Source organism: Homarus americanus, unplaced genomic scaffold (assembly GCF_018991925.1).
Source record: "Homarus americanus isolate GMGI-L3 unplaced genomic scaffold, GMGI_Hamer_2.0 scaffold17982, whole genome shotgun sequence".
NCBI classification, from domain to species: domain Eukaryota; kingdom Metazoa; phylum Arthropoda; class Malacostraca; order Decapoda; family Nephropidae; genus Homarus; species Homarus americanus.
In genome coordinates, this window is record NW_024749871.1 from 8472 (window position 1) to 31035 (window position 22564).

A 22564-nucleotide genomic window follows, 5' to 3' on the forward strand; every position below is an offset into this window, starting at 1 on the left:
AACTCTCAGTCAACCCAACTCAGTAAACCTAACTCTCCAGATAAATGATTAATTAAAGAAGTGGTACACATCTTGCTCACACTCCTGATCATTGGTTGAAGTATTTATGTACCATTTGTTGTGCTGGCAGGGTTACACTATCATCATCTGTGTTGATGAAACAAACGCGAACTATTCCGTCGCTGAAACCGACAGCCACTTCCTTATCTTGGTCTTGCCAGGCCAAGCAGCTCACGTACACTGCAGGAGTGAAGGATTAAATAGTATATTATCTAAAACAATTACCAAACTAGTAATAATGGAATAATTGGCAGGTGTATTATATGCTACAATGAAAGTTAATTGTAAATGTAGACTTACTGCATGACAAACAGACGTGCACTAAAAAGAAGAAATCAGCTGTGTTCTTCCAGAGTGAGACCAACTAATAAAGAGTGAACATACCATCTTGTCTGCCAGCATGCATGATGGTGGAGGGGACGACACCACTTGCAGTGATGGCAGCCAGTGTCACTGAGCCATCATGGTGACCAACTAACATACAATCACACAAGCCTTGAACTGCAGCTTCCAGGCATGTGATTAAGCTGTTGCTTGACCATGCTCCAATGTTTCCACCTGTTGGAAATACAAGAAAATTATTGGAGGACTGAGTCTCAATAGTACACTAACACAGCACAAGCACACCATCAGATGCACTCAACTTGCCACACAACTCTTCAGAGGACCAGAATCCTGCCCAAGGGAAGAGGAGCCCCAGTAGTTGCTGAGTCTATAACCCTGACCAACAACCATCTGTTGACACTGTATCATGGCAGGAAAGGGTGGTGTGTGTGTGTGTGTGTGTGTGTGTGTGTGTGTGTGTGTGTGTGTGTGTGTGTGTGTGTGTGTGTGTGTGTGTGTGTGTGTGTGTGTGTGTGTGTGTGTGTGTGTGTGTGTGTGTGTGTGTGTGTGTGTGTGTGTGTGTGTGTGTGTGTGTGTGTGTGTGTGTGTGTGTGTGTATAATAATAATTAACGGTTTATTGAAAGAGCTTGGCAGCCAGAAGGCTGAAAATATACAGTTACATATTTGGGGAATGGGTTTCAATTACAAATAATATACAAGTAACATAAGTGATACAAATAAGATATATAATAACTAGATGGGAAAAGCTCAAACTACAGTGCATTTCAACATAGTGACAGTGCAAGAAGTAGTATTTACTGGGAGTGAATACACTGGTTTATTACAAGTTATTGATAATTTTACAATGGTTGGGACTGGGCTGTTCTTATAGCGACTGTTCTGCACGTATGGGCTTGGATGCGGTTGTGGTGTCGAACAGCAATTCTGGCTAGGGATCTCAGGTGGTAGTAGGAGCCGGTATCGAGGATGGTGTAGAAGCTTACCAAATTTGCAGATGAGGTCGTGGTGATGGTCAGTGAGAGTCGAAAGGGTCAGTGTGTTGAGCGCTTGATATGTGGAGTAGGAAGGGAGAATAAACTTGCGCTCCTCTTTTGCACTTTTTCTAGGTGTTTACGCGTAGTGGCATTTAGGAGGAAGACCAGGTAGGAGGCATAGGTGAGCTTGGGAAGTATGAATTGTGCAAACACTGAGGAGCTCGGTGCAGGAACCCAAGGACTTGAGTTGGCGGAGGAGGTGAGACGGAACTGAGGATTTGACAACTTCACTGACATGTGGTTTCCAATTTAGTTTGTTGTCCATGGTGACGGAGAGCTCGTGGAATCTACAACCTGGAGTGTGTTCGACCTAAAGTAATGGAAGGAGGTGGGACAATGTCGGAGGAGAGGTTGATGTGCATAACCATAGTCTTGGTATGGTTAATGGTGACATGGTGTTGGTGGCCCAGTTTTGGAGACTGTTCAATAAATCCTGAAGGGCGGTATAGTCGAGCAGAATTGTTGACGCTGATCCCAATGGTGGAGTCGTCGACATATTTCCAGCGAGCAGGGTTTCTCTTAGGGCATCATTGATGAGCATAAGGAAGCAGAGTGGTCCCATTTTGGTGCCTTGGGGGACACCACAGGTGAGTGACTGAAAGGTGGAGACAGCCTCGAAGCTGCATAGGCCATGCCGGTCACTGAGGAAGTCTGTATGCTATGGTATAAGACTTCAAGCCCGAGGTCAATAGCTTTGTTGATGATTATATTGTGGTCGACTAGGTCGAATGCTTTAGTGAAATCAATGAAGGCGACAGCTACAGACGTTTTTCGTTTCTTGAGATGGCGTGTATATGTAATCGAGAAAGCTGACAAGACAGTGAGTGGTGGAGGAAGTTTTCATATTGCCGTTACTGAGGGTCTACGACCTGCAATATCAGCATAAGCCCAGTCGACACAAACTTTCACAGATTAGGCTGGGTATTGGGGTGATTGCAATAGGTCGAGCTGATTTAAGGATTGTGGGCTGGTTGACTTGGGCACTGGTGATACATAAGAGGTCTTCCAGTCAGCTGGGCATCTGGCTTGGACAGAGTGTGTGTGTGTGTGTGTGTGTGTGTGTGTGTGTGTGTGTGTGTGTGTGTGTGTGTGTGTGTGTGTGTGTGTGTGTGTGTGTGTGTGTGTGTAGGTGTGTGTGTGTAGGTGTGTGTGTGTGTGGTGTGTGTGTGTGGTGTGTGTGTGTGTGTGTGTGTGTGTGTGTGTGTGTGTGTGTGTGTGTGTGTGTGTGTGTAGGTGTGTGTGTGTGTATAGGTGTGTGTGTGTGTGTGTATGGTGTGTGTGTGTGTGTGTGTGTGTGCAGGTGTGTGTGTGTGTGTGTGTGTGTGTGTGTGTGTGTGTGTGTGTGTGTAGGTGTGTGTGTGTGTGTGTGTGGTGTGTGTGTGTGTGTGTGTAGGTGTGTGTGTGTGTGTGTGTGTGTAGGTGTGTGTGTGTGTGTAGGTATGTGTGTGTGTGGTGTGTGTGTGTGTGTAGGTGTGTGTGTGTGCATAGTGTGTGTGTGTATGTGTGTGTAATAATCATAATAATAATAATAATAATTAACGGTTTATTGAAAATTTGCAGCCTGACATGAAAATATACATTGGACATAAATGACTTATTACATACATTGGTGGTTTAACAAAAGCCTTCATTAGAGAAAAAGTAAAGGAACATACAGTGAACATACAGATTAATGTAGGTGTTGAACAGAAACTCGTAGTGTAGTAACTCCCTCCCAGATGGTGTTAGGAGGAACTCACGGTGTAGTAGTTCCCCAGATGGTGTTATGAGGACCTGGCGTGGTGTAGTACCTCACATATGGTGTTATGAGGCCTCATGGTGTAGTAATTCCTCACAGATGGTGTTATGAGGGGCCTGACGTGTAGTAATTCCCCACATGGTGTTATGAGGGCCTCACGTGGTGTAGTACTACAGATGGTGTTATATGAGTGAGGTTTGGTCTTAGGCCTTCCTATCGTGAGACGGATTAACACATCGCTGGTTGTTGTTGGGTCTCACGGGCCGTTATCACTGGTACCTGGGACTCACTGTGTGAAGGTTAACTTGGGTACGACTGTTACTGTTGAGTTGTTCACTGACTTAAGCACTGTTCACCACTGTTCACCCTGTTTAACACTGGTTCCATTCTTTCCTAAATGAAATTGTAACTTCTGGTGAGAACTTGTGATATTCCGGTGGGGAGGAGGGTTCAGGGGAGGGTTGGTATGGGCCAACTTAATAGTTGACCTGGCTGCTCCGGAGAGAGCGCCAGGTACGCCTTGACCTTCGGTGGTCAAGGATGTAGTGTGTGTGTGTGTGCGAGTGTGTGTGTGTGTGTGTGTGTGTGTGTGTGTGTGTGTGTGTGTGTGTGTGTGTGTGTGTGTGTGTGTGTGTGTGTGTGTGTGTGTGTGTGTGTGTGTGTGTGTAGGAGGTGTGTGTGTAGGAGGTGTGTGTGTGTGTGTGTGTAGGTGTGTGTGTGTGTGTGGTGTGTGTGTGTGTGTGTGTGTGTGTGTGTGTGTGTGTAGGTGTGTGTGTAGGTGTGTGTGTGTGTGTGTGTGTGTGTGTGTGTGTGTGTAGGTGTGTGTGTGTGTGTGTGTGTGTGTGTGTGTGTGTGTGTGGTGTGTGTGTGTAGGTGTGTGTGTGTGTGTGTGTGTGTGTGTGTGTGTGTGTGTGTGTGTGTGTGTGTGTGTGTGTGTGTGTGTGTGTGTGTGTAGGTGTGTGTGTGTGTTAAATACTATAAAGACAACATCAGCAGCAAAACCGCAGTGTGTCATGGGTTCAATCCCCGGGTCAGATATGAGAAGGGTGTTATCCAGCATGACCATCACATATGGCATGTCTTCTCCAATGAAGGTCATAAAAAAAAATGACTGACCACCTGAACTGCTAGTGATCTGACTAGTGGTGGGAATGATAGTTGTCTAGCTTTCAACTGCAGTTCATTACCCTTGCTGTATCTGGCAGCAGTGTGCTGTAGCTCTAAGAGGTCAGATAATGGGCGTCGTTGAGTAAAATTTGAAGTTATTTCATCTATGCATAGACAATACTGTACGGTACCCTATATTATTATTTTGTTTGATGAACATTAAAAAAAAACAAGTAATTTGTATTCACGTGTAATGAGTTGACAACTTTTTATCAGCTTGTTTGACAGTTATGATATTATGGTGGTACAGTATTTAGTTTTATTCAACGAACTAATTCGAGCCACACTTTTCCATTAAATCAAAATTTCGAGTAAATCAAATTTCTGTTATTTTTCCTTGATTTAGCAGAATAGTTCGCTAAATCAAGCATGATTCCATTAATGGTAGTAGGTAGTAGGCAGCTATCAAACAGGGAAGTACTGCCGCCTGGGAAGATATTGGAAGCATAATGTGTTGTCTAATGGTAGACCCTGCTGCTATATGGCTTCACAAAAATTGTGAAAAAGTCCCAGGTTGCTGATCTGACTTTCTGCCTCATTTACACACAATGGATAATTTGTCGTTTCTGGGTAAACACAAGAAATACACTCTGCCACGTTCGTAGAGTGATACGGTTATATAATTTGTAGTAAAAGTTTAAAGTCCTGCTATAATAGTCGAGATAAGTTTATTTCTCTAGAAACAGGGCCGCCATTTGCAATGACGTCACTACCTTACCTGCAGACGACACTGGGATGGAGATACAAGTCAATTTAGAAGTAATGACATTATCTGGACTTTGTTTTGAGAATGCCTGATGCTAGGTAAACATGACAACATAGAACATAAGAACATAAGAATGGAGGAAACTGCAGCGGGCCTATTGACCCATACTGGGCAGTCCCATTTACACCCAACCCCTATTGCTCATATATCCATCCAACCTAAGCTATCCAACGTATTCGAGTTTTTATCAATTTATCTCCACACGGCGGGGGGGGGTTACCAAAATTTGGTCAAATTACGTATTTTCGAGTCCCAAAGTCAGTACACAGACAAAATTTTCATCTGTAATTCACTTTAAATTGGTTGGGAAGCTTAAAAGTGAGTGTTTTGTGGTGCTGAGAAGAAAAAGAGACACCCATTTTAGATTTTCTATGTATTATTTAAGCATTTCCGACTTACGACCATTTCGACTTACGACCCGGATGTCGGTCCCTAACCCCGTCGTAAGTCAGGGAGCAGCTGTATATAATAAATAATAATGGTCCAAGTACTGAGCCTTGGGGTACTCCACTAGTGACGTTACTCCAATCGGATTTAGTGCCGTTAATGCTCATTCGCTGATTTCTGTCCTGTAACCACGCCCTAATCCATTTTAAAATATCTCCTCCAATGCCATGAGCCTCCACTTTTCTTATTAGTCTTTCGTGGAGGACTCTGTCGAAGGCTTTACTAAAGTCAAAATATACCACATCATAGGCGTGCCCCTCGTCCACTGATTAAAAAACAGCTGAAAAGAATGTTAATAGATTAGTTAGACATGAATGCCCACCTGTGAAGCCATGTTGGGAATCATTGATCAACTTGTGTTTCTCCAGGTGATTTTGAATAGTTTGAAATTATTGCTTCCAGTAATTTGCCTGCAATTGATGTTAAGCTGATTGGACGGTAGTTAGAGGATAGTGATCTATCTCCCTTCTTGAAAATCGGTATTACATTCACTATCCTCCAGGATTCTGGCACTACACCCGTTTTTAATGACATATTAAACAATTTTGCTAAGGGCATACTAAGCTCTTCCTTACATTCCTTTAATACTCTGGCAAATATCTTATAAGGACCTGGTGATTTATTTGCTTACTAACATCATTACTAGTCACTACAATCACGCTTAATCTATTTTCTTCACTATCTCTGTATAAAGTCGGTGCCTCGGGTATCATGTTTTAATTTTCGGAGGTGAAAACTGTTGAAAAATATTTATTCAGATTATTGCTCATTTCTCCATTGTTATCAGTTAGCTCGCCGGTATCTGACTGTATTAGTCCAATCTTTTCTCTTGTTTTAGTTGGATACATTTGAAAGAATCCCTTGGTGTTTGACTTTGCCTCCCTTGCTACCTTCAGTTCATTATTCCTCTTTGCTTTTCTTATCTCGGTTTTAACCTTACAGGCCAATACCTTATAATAATCTCGGAGGTAACTTCACCACAGTGTATTCTTCTACCTATAGGCTTCCTTTGTCCAATAATATTCTTTAAATAATTATTATCCATTTAGGGTCATTGTTATCTGATCTGAGTTTTCTGTATGGTATGTTCTGCCTTTATGCATTAAGTAACTCATTATTTAAATTGTTGTGGAACTCGTCAACCTCAGATCTCATGACCAGGTCGTCCTCAGCTGTCATATTTTGTGAGGACATCGTTGTCAGGTCTCCAGGTAAAGTGAAGTCGCCCTCTGTGGGTACATTGTGAGAGGTCATGTAATCCATCCCTAAACGTGATACCCCTTCTCTCAGTTGCCTCTTCAACCTATCAAAGTTTGCCCTTCTGAAATCTGGGACTCTAATGGAATTTTCCTTGAGTCTGCCATTAAATTTTAATTTTAATATAATTTCTTTGTGATCGCTACTGGCAAATTTGTTCCGTACCTCAACATTACTAATAAGGTTTTTTCTGTTTAGACAGAACTAAATCGAGAATATTATTACCCCAGGTGGGTTCGGTTATATGTTGACTTAGGAAACAGTCCTGAACTGTTTCAATAAAATCCTCTGATTCTGAGTTACCAGTAAGGTCGATCCAATTTATTTGGCTAAAGTTAAAGTCGCCTACTATACAGACTTTGCTATGTATAGAAGCCCTGCGCATTTCATCCCAAATAAGTCGTTCATTAACTCTATCAAGACTAGGAGGTCTATATATTATTCCTGCGATTAATTTTTCTCTACCATCGATTAATTCTCTCCAAATTGTTTCTGTATTCAGTTCAGTTTTTATTTCCTTATTTATTTCACACTTCAGATTATCCCTGACATAGATTGCTAATCTGCCTCCTTTCCTAATCTGCCTATCGGTATGGAATAATTTGTAACCTGCAATTTGGTATTCGACAGGTAACTCTCGTGAGTCTAGGTTTATCCATGTTTCGGTGAATGCTATTATATCGATTTTTTCGGTACATACCAACGCCCTGATTTTATCCATTTTGTTTCTCATACTCCTACTGTTCCGTAGTAGACATTTAAGTTAGTCATGTTCCGAGTCCTCTCTTTGACGCGTTTAGGTTTTAACTTCCTGCCTAATTTAGTTTTGTCATAATTCCTAGCACTATTTCCCTGTAATCTTTCACTTTGTTTACCCGCTCCCACTGCAGTCTCCTCCACCCCCATGCTCATATGTTCTCCAAGCAGTTTAAAGACTTTGACATCTTTTGAACTGCCCTCTCGAGAGAGCCAGCCAGGGTTGCCACCCCATCCCCAGACAGATGCACCCCATCCCTAGCATAAAGGTCCCTTCTGCCATAAAAATTGTCCCAGTTGTCAATGAATAGGACTGATATTGACTTGCAATATCTGTCAAGATGGCCGTTGACACCAACTGCCCTTGAAAACACCATTCATTGCCAACTCTCCTAATACGTTCTATAGCTGTCTTGAACTTATCAAGAAGCTCCTTGCTCCTTCACCGGCCAATATCATTGCCTCCTGCACTAAGGCAGATAATGGGTTTGTTCCCATTACCAGACAAGATATTGTCCATCCTGTCAACTATATCCCCCACCCCAGCTCCTGGCAAACACACCCTCATCCTATTTTTATTTTTACCACAAAAAGCTCTATCCAGGTACTGTACCTGGGAATCACTGTTATTGTTTTGACGATTCACTAATGAACCACTGGGATATATCCTCATTATATTAATTAATGGGTAAAATTTTACTTTAACTACCATAAGTATTTGGGGGTTTAGATTCGAGATAGGCTATATTGGGTAAATGCTAAGTGTTGGTCATCCCTGTACTTAGACATGCAGACTATGTTTTTTTCTGGTGGTTTGCGATGTGTTATGATCAATAATTTAGACCTTCATTAATATCGGAAATCACTAGTTGTGAGTTACCCCCCCATCCCTCCTTACTGGTGTATGTTAAGCTAACCTTATAACTTATAATATAACTCACCATACCCTCACCTAACCTCACATATGACCTGCATTTTCTTCGGCGAACGTAAAATGTTTTGTGACAGAAATCCTGTAGATATAATTTGTCTTACTTTTTAAAGTATTTAATCTCAGATGACCCAAACCAAAATAATACCAATATTGTTTGGAATGTTTATACTATGAAATTTGTAGTAAGGGGAGCTAATATCCACTGAATTAGTTATTGTTCTTAGTAATATTTATATATTCAAAATAGTATTACTGTGTTGCACAGTAAAGCACAATTAATTATCTAATAATATTTATTTACAGAGCCGATCAGCCGAGAAGGTTGGACAACTATATCCAGGGTTCATCACGGCAGATGAAAGAAAGTTACCAAAAGTAGATGTCTTTATGATAGTAGAGTATTATCCAGAACTCAGCCATCCAGCTATGAAGCACGTTAAATTACATCTGTCATCTGATCCTCCCCTGGCCATGGTCGTCCCTGGTCCTTCCACAATATTAAATATAGACATCAGTGACAAAAACTTACATTTTCCAGACATGAAATAGAGAACAGTGATGAAAACTTCCATGTTGGAGTTATCGGTCTTTTGCATCATTTAGGCAGCCAGCAAGTAAATACACACTATGATACTTGAGCAGTAATTTATTTTAACCTAAAATAAGGTATGCCTGTGTATATCAATATTGTATATGGCCACAAGTCCTGTATTTCTGCTGGTAACAACACATACATCACAGCTGGCTGCCTCCGGGCTCCCCCTCGGCTGCTCGCGCTAGTCTGTGATGTCACAACCAATCACAGAGCTTTACACAGTCACGTGACTTTCTAGCAACTTTAATTCTTATTTTTTACACTTTTTGGCTCAATCTATTTTAAAATATTATTACCATAGTGAATTCCGACTGACAACTCCTCCATTGCAGGGTTTCATTATTGTTTTTCTTACTTTGACAACATAGCAGAGATATATTGTGTATCACTACTGATCTTTTTTTATTTTTTGTAGTTATTTATGGTACTTTATTATTATTATCACCATTATTATTATTAGTAGTAGTAGTATATTTTCGCCCCTTGGCCCTGATGTGGGTCATTGACCTGTGCCCTGGTGTGCTAGTCCCGTAAAAAAAAAATCTGTGCCAAATGAGCCACTTGGCGCGTAGGGTTTGTTTACATCCGCTCAGTCTGTGTCCTGCTGCCACCAAGTGTGTTGTTCACTGCTACCTCTTGATCTACCTCTTGGTCAACTAACTACTGTGCTTAGATATCACGCCGAAAGTCTCTCAGAAGTCTCAGGAAGGAAGTGATGTGGGGGAGAAAGTCAAAAGAGTGCAGCTATCATTTGGAAAAATGTTTGGAAATACTGTAATAGAAAATATTGAAAACAATCACTGAAGCCCCCAGTTTAATGTAAGCCATGAATAATGTTTGTATGTATGTATCGTGTGTTTCAGGTGTCTCCGTAGGTGTGAGCATATTTACTGAATTGATCTCAATTTAGCGAACTACAGTAGTTCACCAAATTGAGTGAAAAATAACGGAAGACATTCCTTCTGCTAAATTGAATGTTCATTAAATCAGATTCCGTTAACTCGAGAGTATACTGTCTTGGGTGTGTGTGGCCTTCTGGACCATTACAGTACATGGTGGGTGAACATGTTGTTAATGGCCAGGCTTGTAGGATAAAGGCTTTTTCTATAACAGTTGTCAGTCAATAGGCTGCTGGATGAGAGGTGAACCTGTACCCTCCCAGAGACTGCCTTCTGCTACAACACTGTAGCAAGTCCTAATTATTTCATATCCTGACATTTCCTGCACTTGACTATGAAACCTGAGAAAAAACTCTGAAACAGTCTTTTGTTTAGAAATATGAAGAAAAAATATCAGCTTACCACTCAAAGACCAAATATTGAGAACATTCTCAAAAGTGGCAGCAATATATCGCTCTGAGGGAAGTGTGACCAAGTGTTCCACGGCCGCCAGGTTCACAGGGTAGTTGCCAGTGTTTTCACTTGGCTGAAACACTAATGTGTGCTCTTGGGGACCAATAGTACGTTGACCCACCTTCCAGGTCCGAACTGAACTATCGTGTCCACTGTTGAAAGAGTTCATTTTGATTATGTGAAGAATAGGCAATGTTCTGCATCCTGTGTTCTATTGAGACATTTTAATCATGAAACAACAAACAAATACAAGGGATCACTGTAATGTGACTTAGCCAAACCATCAGAAACTGACTTTCAGTATATCACTGTTTGCTACAGAAGAACATTACTTGTCTACACTCTTAAATCATACTAGTCGTTTATATTTCCAAAAATGCTTAAATAAACTTTTTTGAGGATTTAATATCTTCTGCCAGAACTGACCTTTAACTTTCTCATTAAGGATTTATTGACATTATTTAGCTTAAACTTTGTGTGATAAGCATCACACATTTGAATAAATAATATTACCTTGTAACCAGTAAATTCCTTGCTTGAAGCCAGAGGACATTTGAGGTGCGAGCAGTGTGGCCTTCTAAGTAAGTGGTCTGCACGTGAGGCAGCGCTCCCGTAAAGTCTGTGCTGCTACTCGTGCCAGGCCCGGGTAATTCATTGTGGTTGTCAACCAGTCGTGCACGACCACCAATACATTCCACCTAATCAATAAAAATATTATACATTTAATTTCTGTTGATACAAGATGAAGAGAGACAATACTGTAGACCCTGAGCAGATATTTTGCTCTCTTATCGAGTTGAAACACTTGCCACAATACAGCACAAGGGTATCTGTACAGTATTTGTACCTGTCCTTGTGCTTAATTCAGAAATTAAAGAAAGATTTGAAGTAAATAATAACCTTATCAGTTTACTAGCCGTTTGGGCGGTCTATCCAGTACTAGATAGAGAAACCATTACACGATTTTGTTTCCACGAGGGTAAGAAGGTCTTCCTAGTCCTTTATGGTCATATGTAATACTACACCATCATATTCAACACACTTCTGGCTACATATTTCACACATAATATTTGTGGTGATGAGGTGCCTCAAGAAACCTAATACTGCTATCACTATTATACTACTTTAGTAACCTTGGTCACCTTGGGAACATGACCACACCTGGTAAATAATGAAGTATTGTGATACTTAGTAGATAATGTATTGTGACACCTGGTATATAATGATGTATTGTGACCATACCATCCTCCTGTCAAAGCTTGAACATTACAGCATTAGGGGCTTATCCCACAATTGGTTTACCTCATATCTGTCTAACAGGAAGCAGTATGTCTGCTATAATAATCATCAATCTGACTCCTCACCAATATTGTATGGCGTCCCCCAAGGCTCCATTCTCGGTCCAGTACTGTTCTTGTTGTACATAAACGATATACAGCTGCTCCCCGACCTACGACGGGGTTAGGGACCCAAATCCAGGTCGTAAGTCGAATTGGTCGTAAGTCGAAAATGCAAAAAATAATACATAGAAAATCTAAAATAAAATACAGTAAAGTAAAAGTAATCAATAATGAAGAATGAATACAGTGTTACTGTGCACTTACCTTGAATGTAGTCAGCTGAATGCACACGGGGCCCCCATAATTTTTTAATTATACATGGAGACTACATTAACTGGATGAAGCAGAGGAGGAGACAGGGCTGGGTGGGTCATTAATGTAGCTTTCTTGAGACAGGTTAACATACAGAGGAAACTTGCTTGTTGAAGGTATTGGATCATCCAGTGCCGGATTAAGCTTAATAGGGGCCTGAGGCACAGATCAGCTTGGAGGCACCCTACCAGGTGATCCATCCCGCCACATAATCCAATATAAACATACCCGTTCCTCATATTTCCCTTCCAGATTATCCATTATTTTGCGCTTCACATAATTCTTTGATCATTCAAAACTTATTACTGAAGTTATATACATCATTGTTTACCTGAAATGGTCCTCCAATACGAAAGTCTGGCACCGTACCGTCCGTACGTCACAATGGAGTCCCAGATCAGCTGAGTGTCGTCAGCTACTGTTGTCGAACGGACTAACAGTTGCCACACACCACTACCGAGTCACTAAAATGTATATGTATGATCCAATTGGACACATTAAGAACGAAATAGTTAATGGCTTACTGACTAATTAACCATTTAATGGCATATATAGCTAAATATTTTTATCCTTAGAATCTCAGGGCCCCTAAGAGTCTGGGGACCTGAGGACAGTGCCTCAAGTGCCTCATGGTTAATCCGGCCCTCGGATCATCTTTTGGGAGTGAAGAGGCAGCAGTGGTGGGGTGTGAGGAGACAGCAATGGGGGACTTCTTAAAATATATGTCCAATTTAGACTGCACAGTTTGCCTTTTCTTTTCATTGTAAATCTCCCTGTAGCAAGCAAGTGCATCTTGGACCATTCTGTCAACTTTTGCAAAGCGCTCAACATTTTGATCCATTCCTTCAACCATTTGCATCCCCTTATTAATTGTAGCAAATGCCTCTGTCATTTGTTTCACTGAAAAATTTTTGGGGGTACAGGTTCTTCTTCTACATTTTTACTCTCTTCTTCCTCTGCATTTTTCTGTGCATCTAGTTCAATAAGATCCTCGTTACTGAGCTCTTCTGCTACACTTTCCACCAACTGCTCAACATCTTCATTATCAATTTCTAACTCCAGCTGTTGACCCATCTGCACTCTCTTGTTACTAATCTCAGAAATTGCTTCATCTTCATTAAATCCTCTGAAACTGTTCACATAACTTTTCAGGACTTTCTTCCATATTCTATTCATGCACTGACCTGTAACCTCATCCCATGCTGCATCTATGTTCTTTGTACGGTACATTGCAAAATGTTGTACTCCTTCCAAAACTCTCTGAGCATTTTCTCACCTTCAGTAGCAGCAACAGCCTGAGCGAAGGTCGTACGTAAATTATTCGCTTTAAAAGCAGCAATAGCACCTTGATCCATGGGTTGCATGATAGAGGTAGTGTTAGGTGAAATGTAGACTACCTTAACATCAGGGTGCATGTCGTCCAGGTGTGGTGGGTGTCCCGGAGCATTATCTAAAATTAACAAAATCTTGAATGCAATCCCCTGTTGCAGACAATACTCCTTGGCTCGTGGAATGAAACAAGTCAGGAACCAATCCTCAAACAGTACTAGGGTTATCCATGCTTTCTTATTACTGCAATAAAGCACTGGCAGTGTGTGCTTGCTAACATGCTAACATGTTTAAAAGCCCTTGGGTTCTCTGAGTGAATATCATGAAGGGCTTTATCTTGAAACCAGATACATTCCCCCCCACCAACAGAAGTGTAATTCGGTCCTTGAATGCCTTGAATCTGGCATTGTTTTCGCCTCTTTGTGGATATATGTCCGTTCTGGCATGCGCTTCCATAATAAGCCAGTTTCATCCACATTAATTATTTACTCAGGCAAATAATTTCCCTCCACGATGACACAATCTAGCTCCTCCTTAAAAGCTTCGGCAGCACCCACATCAGCACTTGCTGCCGCTCCAGTCACCTTTACACTATGCAAACTGTAGCGGTTCTTAAACCTTTGGAACCACCCATGACTTGCTGTGAAGTTTTTGTCGCACTCATCTCCTGCCTGCTCCTTCAGGATTTTGAAAAGGCTTCTTGCCTTAGCCTGTAGGGTTAGAAGGCTTAAGGGTACACGCTTTTGTATCTGATCTTCCATCCATATCACAAGTAATTTTTCCATCTCATGAATAAGACCTTGTCTTTTTTCGTTATTATTGTTCCCTTTATAGGTGCTGATCCTTTCACTACCTCACGAATTCGTTCCTTGTCCTTCAAAATTGTCGATATGGTCAAGTGAGAGAAGCCAAGGTCGCGTGAAATGGTTGCTCCCGTTTTTCCATTTTCATATTGCATTACAGTGGTCCCTCGGTTAACGAGCGCCTCGGTTAACGAGTTACCTTCCATAAGACTCTTAACTTTGGTTGACGAGCAATCCCTCAATTAACGAGTTTCTTACGAGCGCCCCTCCACATGTTTTCGCTTGCATTTGGCAGTCCACCAGCTGTAGTATGAGTCCGCCAATACAGTAATCGGTTCCTGGGCTTATATTCCTTACCATTTTAGTAAATATCAAGAAGTTTATACTATTCAATAATTTTAAAAGTTTAATATTCAATTTTTTAGTCATTTTAACAATTATTGAACATAATTGAAGGTAAAGTGACTAGTTTAATGCACGGCATCCAGCCTCTTTACACAGCAAACAGGCGTCAGTCTCTCTCTGTTTTCACTGGAGGTAACATCTTGCTTGAGACTCTCTTCAACTAAACGCTTTTTTTCTGTGTTTCCAAGCAAATTATTGGTCATTTTGAAATATATTTTATATATTGACAATATATAATGCAGTGCAGCGTTGATTTAAAGAAAATAATCTTGAATTAAACCAGAGAGCTAAAATTTTATGGGTGAAATGGCACCATGGGGTGACTTCTCTTCCACCCCAATGCCTTCTCTTCTTCCTTCTCCTCCACCCACATTCTAAATCCCATCATCATCATCATCATCCAGGAGCCTTCTACATACACACCTTAAAGTAAGTGAACTTTTCTACCATTTTTGTTGAATTTAGGAAATTTTCGGTGAGCTGGAACCAATTACCCAAAAACCCATTGAAACAATGGTTTCGGTTAACGAACGTTTCGGTTAACGAACGACCTTCTGGAACGGATTGAGTTCGTTAACCGAGGACCACTATATTATCTTCATTTTCGTCTCAAAAGTAATTGACTGCTCCTTTTCTTATGAGCCCACCGCACTCTCACTTCTACACTTACCAGTCATTCTAAAGTGAATTAGAAACGAAAATATTGTCAGTACAGAAATCACTATCGACAACAACGACAGCCAAACATCAACTAAAGCGCTCTGGAAATTATCGCGTCACCAAGCGACCAGCCAGTGACGCTCTCCTACAGGACGAACGTTCGGTCTAGGAAATCTGTTCGTCATTTGAAAAAATTTTGGTGCCAACAGCACTACCATGAGAGGGGTGCCAACTGTACCACCATGGAGATGAGAGGTGCCAAAGCACCACCATGAGAGAGGTGCCAACAGCACCACCATAGAGAGGGTGCCAACAGCACTACCGTGGGAGGTGCCAACAGCACCACCATGAGATGAGAGGGGTGCCACCATGAGAGGGTGCCAGCACCACCATAGGAGGGTGCCAACAGCACCACCATGAGGAGGGCTGCTAACAACTACCATGAAAGGGCTCCAACACACCACCATGAAAGACCATCAACAGCACCACCATGAAAGGGCTGCCAACAACACCATGAAAGGGAACTGCCAATAGAGGGCCAACACCACCATGAAAGGGCTGCCAACAGCACCCTGTGAAGGGCTGCCAACAGCACCCTATGAAGGGCTGCCAACAGCACCATGAAAGGGCTGTAGCACCACCATGAGGGCCTCCAACAGCACCACCATGAAAGGCCAACAGCACCATGGCTTCCACATGAAAGGCTAACTGCATGAGGTCTAACCACCATGAAAGGGCTGCCAACAGCACCACCATGAAAGGGCCGCAACAGCACCACCATGGAAAGGCTATAACCACTCATGAAGGGCTGCCAACAGCACCACCACCGAAGGGCTGCCAACAGCACCACCATGAAGAACTAACAGCTCCATAGAAAGGGCTGCCAACAGCACCATGAAAGGGCTGCCAACAGCACTACCTTGAAAGGGCTGCAACAGCACCACCATGAAGGCTGCCAACACCTACCATGAAAGGGCTGCCAACAGCACCACCATGAAGGGCTGCCAACAGCTCCACCATGAAAGGGCTGCCAACAGCACTACCATGAAAGGGCTGCCAACAACCACCATGAAAGGGCTGCCAACACCACCATGAAGGCTGCCAACAAGCTGCTCACCATGAAAGGCTGCCAACAGCACCACCTGGAATGGGCTGCAGCAGCACCATCATGAAGGGCTGCCAACAGCACCACCATGAGGCTGCCAACAGCACCACCATGAGGGCTGCCAACCACTACCATGAAAGGGGCTGCCAACAGCACCACCATGAAAGGGCTGCAACAGCACCACCAATGAAAGGCTGCCCACAGCCACCATGAAAGGGCTGCCAGCACCACCATGAAGGCTACAGCAGCACTACCATGAAAGGGCTACCAACAGCACCACCATAAGAAGGCTGCCAGCAGCACCACCATGAAAGGGCTGCCAACAGCACTACCATGAAGGGCCTAGCAGCACTACCATGAAAGGCTGCCAACAGCACTACCATGAAAGGCTGCCAACAGCACTACCATGAAAGGGGCTCCAACAGCACTACCATGAAAGGGCTGCCAACAGCACCATCCAGAAGGGCTGCCAACAGCACCACCATGAAAGGGCTGCCAACAGCACCACCATGTAAGGAGCTGCCAACAGCACTACCATGAGAAGGGCTGCCAACAGCACCCATGAAAGGGCTGTAACCACCACCATGAAAGGGCTGCCAACAGCACCACCATGAAAGGTCATTTATTTAAAAAAAAAAAAGATTATTTCAAATTTTTAGTTTTAGAACAAAGCATAAGAGCAACCAAAGGGTAAGTCTATATAAATGGGATCATGGTGAAGTAATGGTAACAAAGTTTCCAGAGTGATGTTTTTGGCAATGTATCTCTGAAAAATATGAACCAAACATAAATTTCTATCATTGTGACTTACCAGTTGTGTTGCTGCCCACTGGCGGTGAGAGTGTGGGAGATGGGTTGACAATATGCAGGCAGACAGTGCATTGGCCAGCTGTATGCCCGGGTCACCTTGTCCTCCACCAACCGTCACTGGAGACACTGCCCCATCTCCTGTTGTATATAGTACATACAAGCATTATTGGTTTAATAATTTTATAAACTTACAGGCAGGCATTATTACATACATACAAATATACGTGTGTGCGTCTATCTCTTTGTCCGTATATATTTCTTTTAGTGTCTGTGTCTTCGATTATAAATGTATATTACTGATATTAATATTCAAGTTTTTTAGCACCTTATATTTCACCAAACCCGGAGACAATAAATACAATGGCTAAAGTAAAAATAGGGTGTATGTTTCCTTTATACACACACAACTACAGTACTACTACTACTTTGTTGTCACTTAGAATCGAGATGACGATCATCGAGCTACAGTAAGAAACAATGGTATGTGAGTCATTAAGGATGTCACCTATGTTGGTGAGTTCTGAGGTGACTAAAGAGGCCGATACAGGACCGGCAGTGTCAATTACAGTTGTTGCACATATGGGGGGGCTACACCTAGTGCGGGAGGGGCAGTGGTATTGTCTTTCTGGCATTGGCGCTTGTCTGCCTCGTTTTGCAGTCGGGCTAACTCAAACGTATTGACACCTTCTTGACACACACGCACGCACGCACACACTGTACAAAATCATGGTCAATACAGGTGAGCAAGGTGTGAGTATTAAAGATAAAACAAATTGTTCAGTGAGATGTGAAACATGTGATGTAAACAAACACAAGTGTGTGAGAGGTGATGTAAACAAATAAACAGTGAGGTGCCAGGAAAGACATTTAGTAAATTATAATACAAAAAGAGGGTTTCAGCTTAGGAATGTCTCTCTTGTAGCCAACAAGAAACACAACAGTGACCTACAGAGATCACTGCCATAGACTACACGTGAAAGTTTACCACATCAGCCCAGGAGTCATCTTAATATCATACACGAGATGCTGTATATCCTACATTTACCTCAATTATACCATCTTACTCTCACCCACTCTCCCGGCAACACAACTACTTTCTTCACGCCCTAATGGTGATTAATTATACAGCTCTCAACTACAACAGTCTGGTGATGAGTTATAGTGTTGAAGATCAGCTCAAGTAAAGTGTTGAAGATCAGAACAAGTGTTGAAGATCAGATCAAGTAAAGTGTTGAAGATCAAGACAAGTGTTGAAGATCAAGACAAGTGTTGAAGATCAAGACAAGTGTTGAAGATCAAGACAAGTGTTGAAGATCAGAACAAGTGTTAAAGATCAGATCAAGTAAAGTGTTGAAGATCAGAACAAGTAATGAAGATCAGATCAAGTAAAGTGTTGAAGATCACAAGCAGTAAAAACAAAAGTCCCTGACTCAGCTGGTATATCTCAGTCCCTCAGTAAAATTCTGTTAACCATAAGCCTTTCTCCCAGCTGCCACTGATGACGGACTGGGGTGGGTAAAAATATAACGCACACAACTCCTGACATGGTATCTGCCCTTCTGATAAAAAAGAGGAACTTAATCGTCTTTTGAGTTATAGAATCAATGAATTAATCACAAGGCCGGATGACTAAAGACACATGCCAAAACAGGAAATAAACAAATATAACTATGATGAAGTGTTACCTTTTGATAACTTTACTGTATCATTTGTCATTAAACATCAGGTGATCCAAAAAATAAGGAAATGTGATTGTTGCACTACATTCATATAGAGTTTTGTCATTGATGAAATTACATTTAACCGAAAAATGTTTGGTTCCAGGTACAGTCAGATAGTGCCCAAAACCTGAGCAACACTGGCCTGGGGAACAAGGGCCCAGCTGCCCCTTGGCCTGGCCCAAGGAACAAGGGCCCGGCTGCCTCTTGGCTTGGCCCGGGGAACAAGGGCCCGGCTGCCTCTTGGCTTGGCCCGGGGAACAAGGGCCCGGCTGCCTCTTGGCTTGGCCCGGGGAACAAGGGCCCGGCTGCCCTTTTCCCTGGGTCAACTCATAACTAACGTAGAGGACAACACTCAACAGACCATAATAAGAGTCACAACAACACAAAACAAGTCATCATGACTTACACAATAATGTGGTGACCCCAACTGACAGTCATGTAATATTTATCCTCAAGTCATCTCCCAGGAAGTAACTAACAGCAGGAAGCTGTCCCAGGTCAGTAAGCCTGCCTCAGGTCAGTAAACCTGTCTCAGGTCAGTAAGCCTGCCTCAGGTTAGCAAGCCTGCCTCAGGTTCGCAAGCCTGCCTCAGGTTAGTAAGCCTGACTCAGGTCAGCAAGCCTGCCTCAGGTTAGTAAGCCTGCCTCAGGTCAGTAAGCCTGCCTCAGGTCAGTAAGCCTGCCTCAGGTCAGTAAGCCTGCCTCAGGTCAGTAAGCCTGCCTCAGGTCAGCAAGCCTGCCTCAGGTCAGCAAGCCTGCCTCAGGTCAGTAAGCCTGCCTCAGGTCTGCCTCAGGTCAGTAAGCCTGCCTTCGTCAGTAAGCCTGCCTCCCAAGCCTGCCTCCAGGTCAGTAAGCCTGCCTCAGGTCAGTAAGCCTGCCTCAGGTCAGTAAGCCTGCCTCAGGTCAGTAAGCCTGCCTCAGGTCAGTAAGCCTGCCTCAGGTCAGTAAGCCTGCCTCAGCCTGCCTCAGGTCAGTAAGCCTGCCTCAGCCTGCCTCAGGTCAGTAAGCCTGCCTCAGCCTGCCTCAGGTCAGTAAGCCTGCCTCAGGTCAGTAAGCCCTGGTCCAGGAGCCCTCTGCCACGGGGTTGTTCAATGCTCTTTATGTGACTTGAGATCACTTGTAAACATTACAAAAATTACATACAAAAATGGTTTCCTAGATAAGTACAACACGAAATTGATTGCATTCTTAAAACTTATTTTACATAAAATTGGAAATAACTTCAATAAGTTGGTAAGGATGTGACTGAAAAGAATATTAAAAAATATAAACTATTTTGAAATCGAACAATTGGGAGAATCCTGGACAACATTAATATAAAGATAATCCAAACTAACAATCTAATAACTATAAAGTTACAAAAATCTTAATTTTGATTGGCCCAATACAATACCTTAACAAATTTATTGAGTAGAAACCTTAGTTGCTTCACTTTACTGATCAAAGCTTGCAAGAAGCTTCTACACCTAGTTGCTATAGATGCTAAATTTTTGTTGATAAGAACATCGAGAGGAATAGTGCAGTGCAACCTTTCAGAAAGAACATCCACCCATACAAAGTTCTCAAGAATCAGCCAAGCAATTCAGAAATAAAAAATATACCGGGGAATGACGGACGGATGACAGGTGGTGGACGGTGGAGGGATGACAGAAGTTGAGTCTTGAGGAATCCTGAAATACATTCACAGATACAATACTTCAAGATGTCATCCCAGAAGACAGATGTTTACCAGTTTTTACAAATTAAAAGAAATCCACAACTTTACACATGTAAAACATATGCTTTAATATGACTGCGAAGGCTGCAACGCCTCTCCAGATAACAAGATTCCTAAAACAAATTTAAGGCCTCTGTCACATGGTCTTCAATGATAATTTTCACGTTAACTGGTTCAGAAATTCTGGAAGAAAAGTCTTTAACAATTGGTCAACATGGAAAGTATTGCAGCAGCTGGGTGGATATAGCATTCACCTCCTGGTTCATGCTCCTAACAATCCGTCAGCACTATGGGACCTTCTTTCACTCTTACACTAGCCACTGTTGTATACAGTATTAATATAGAACTAGCCAGGAAGTCACATCACTAAGTGCTAGCTAAGACATAAATAACCGGCTCCCTGGCTACCTGTTGCAGGCAGTTTATACTCACCACTCCCGAGAGGAGGATGTTATTAGAGCCATCCGTGATGAGTTCCGTCTTCCTTGAGGAGCGGTTTGATAGCACTCACGAGAGGTAGACGTTATTAAAGCCATCCGTGATGAGCTCCGTCTTTCCTCGAGGGAGGACGTCTGAGATACTCTGTTCTTAGAGCCTATCCCTGATAGCTCCGTCCTTCCCCTAGCCCTCACAGTTACAGTGACTATTACAGTGATTATCCTTTGGACAGTGTACATAGACTCATTTGATAATAAACTAAGAAAGGGAACATATTGGCTTTCGCTACTAAAACCCAATAAACTTTTATTCATATTCTAGTTCATCTAGAATATAAGGTAACAGCTTCACCAGTGCCTGTTACAAGGGTGACCATCCAGCAAGGTTGTTAAATATATGACAGCTTCACAAGTAGTTGTTCCACAACAGTAACAGTCACCTAACAGTTACACAGTTGGTAACAGTAGATATAATTTGTTCTCCCCATTACTGTGATACACTGTTACTAGAAGTTATCGCTACATATGCCCAGGGGCTGTAAGTCAATCCTGCATTTGATAAAGTCCCACATGCACCACTGGCCTCTAAGTTACAGGCACCTGGCATCATAGACAAAATATTGAAGTGTATTTATAACTGGCTCTAACAAAGGCAACAGAGAGTGGTGATACATAGAGTATATTCTGAATGGAAGAAGTTCTCAGTGAGGTACCACAAGGATCTATCCTTGGACCCACCCTGTTTGTGATCTACATAAATAACAAATGAAAAAAGGTCAAATTACACTGTCATATTTGCAGGTGATATGAACATATTAGAGAAGGTAGGAAGTCAAAATGTTGCAATGATGCAAAAAGATCTGAATGGGCTGTTCAAATGGTCTTGAGTCTGACAAATGTTCTTTAATAACACTAGAAAATGTAATATTCTGCACTCAGGATACAACAACCCTAATCAAAACTACAGTAAGTTCTCGCTTAACGTCGGAGTTATGTTCCTGAAAATGCGACGTTATACGAAACGTTAAGCGGATCAATTTACCCCATAAGAAATAGATAAAATACAGGAGTTACATTCCTGAGCCTCCCTTTGCCCCATGAAATACATTACATATGCAGAAATTCAAAGCTCCTTGTGTGATGCCTGGTGAGGTGCTTGTATGCATTACTATAGAGTCACAGTCATTGAAATTTATAAGAGAAAAACTTAAAACTCCACTACATGACAGATAAATAAATACCATTAAGTAACCTTGGTTGGCCGGCGCCAGCTGTCATAATACATCACCTCCCCCTGTCATAATACATTACCTCCCTGTCATAATACATTACCTCACTGTCATAATACATTACCTCCCTGTCATAATACATCACCTCCCTGTCATAATACATCACCTCCCCGTCATAATACATCACCTCCCCCGTCATAATATATTACCTCCCTGTCATAATATATTACCTCCCTGTCATAATA

The 22564-nt window shown here is 42.2% G+C and overlaps 1 protein-coding gene across 1 annotated transcript; it reads right to left on the reverse strand.

Annotated features, from left to right (window-relative positions):
* Nucleotides 1–115: 115 nt before the first annotated feature.
* Nucleotides 116–20606, reverse strand: LOC121853963 (probable E3 ubiquitin-protein ligase HERC1; the record flags this gene model as incomplete). The annotated part of the gene is given in 6 exon segments (XM_042348359.1): nt 116–240; nt 445–618; nt 10402–10604; nt 10966–11150; nt 17218–17354; nt 20538–20606. Coding segments are annotated over 6 exon segments (893 nt in total), but the record flags the coding sequence as incomplete, so codon positions are not given.
* Nucleotides 20607–22564: the final 1958 nt, after the last annotated feature.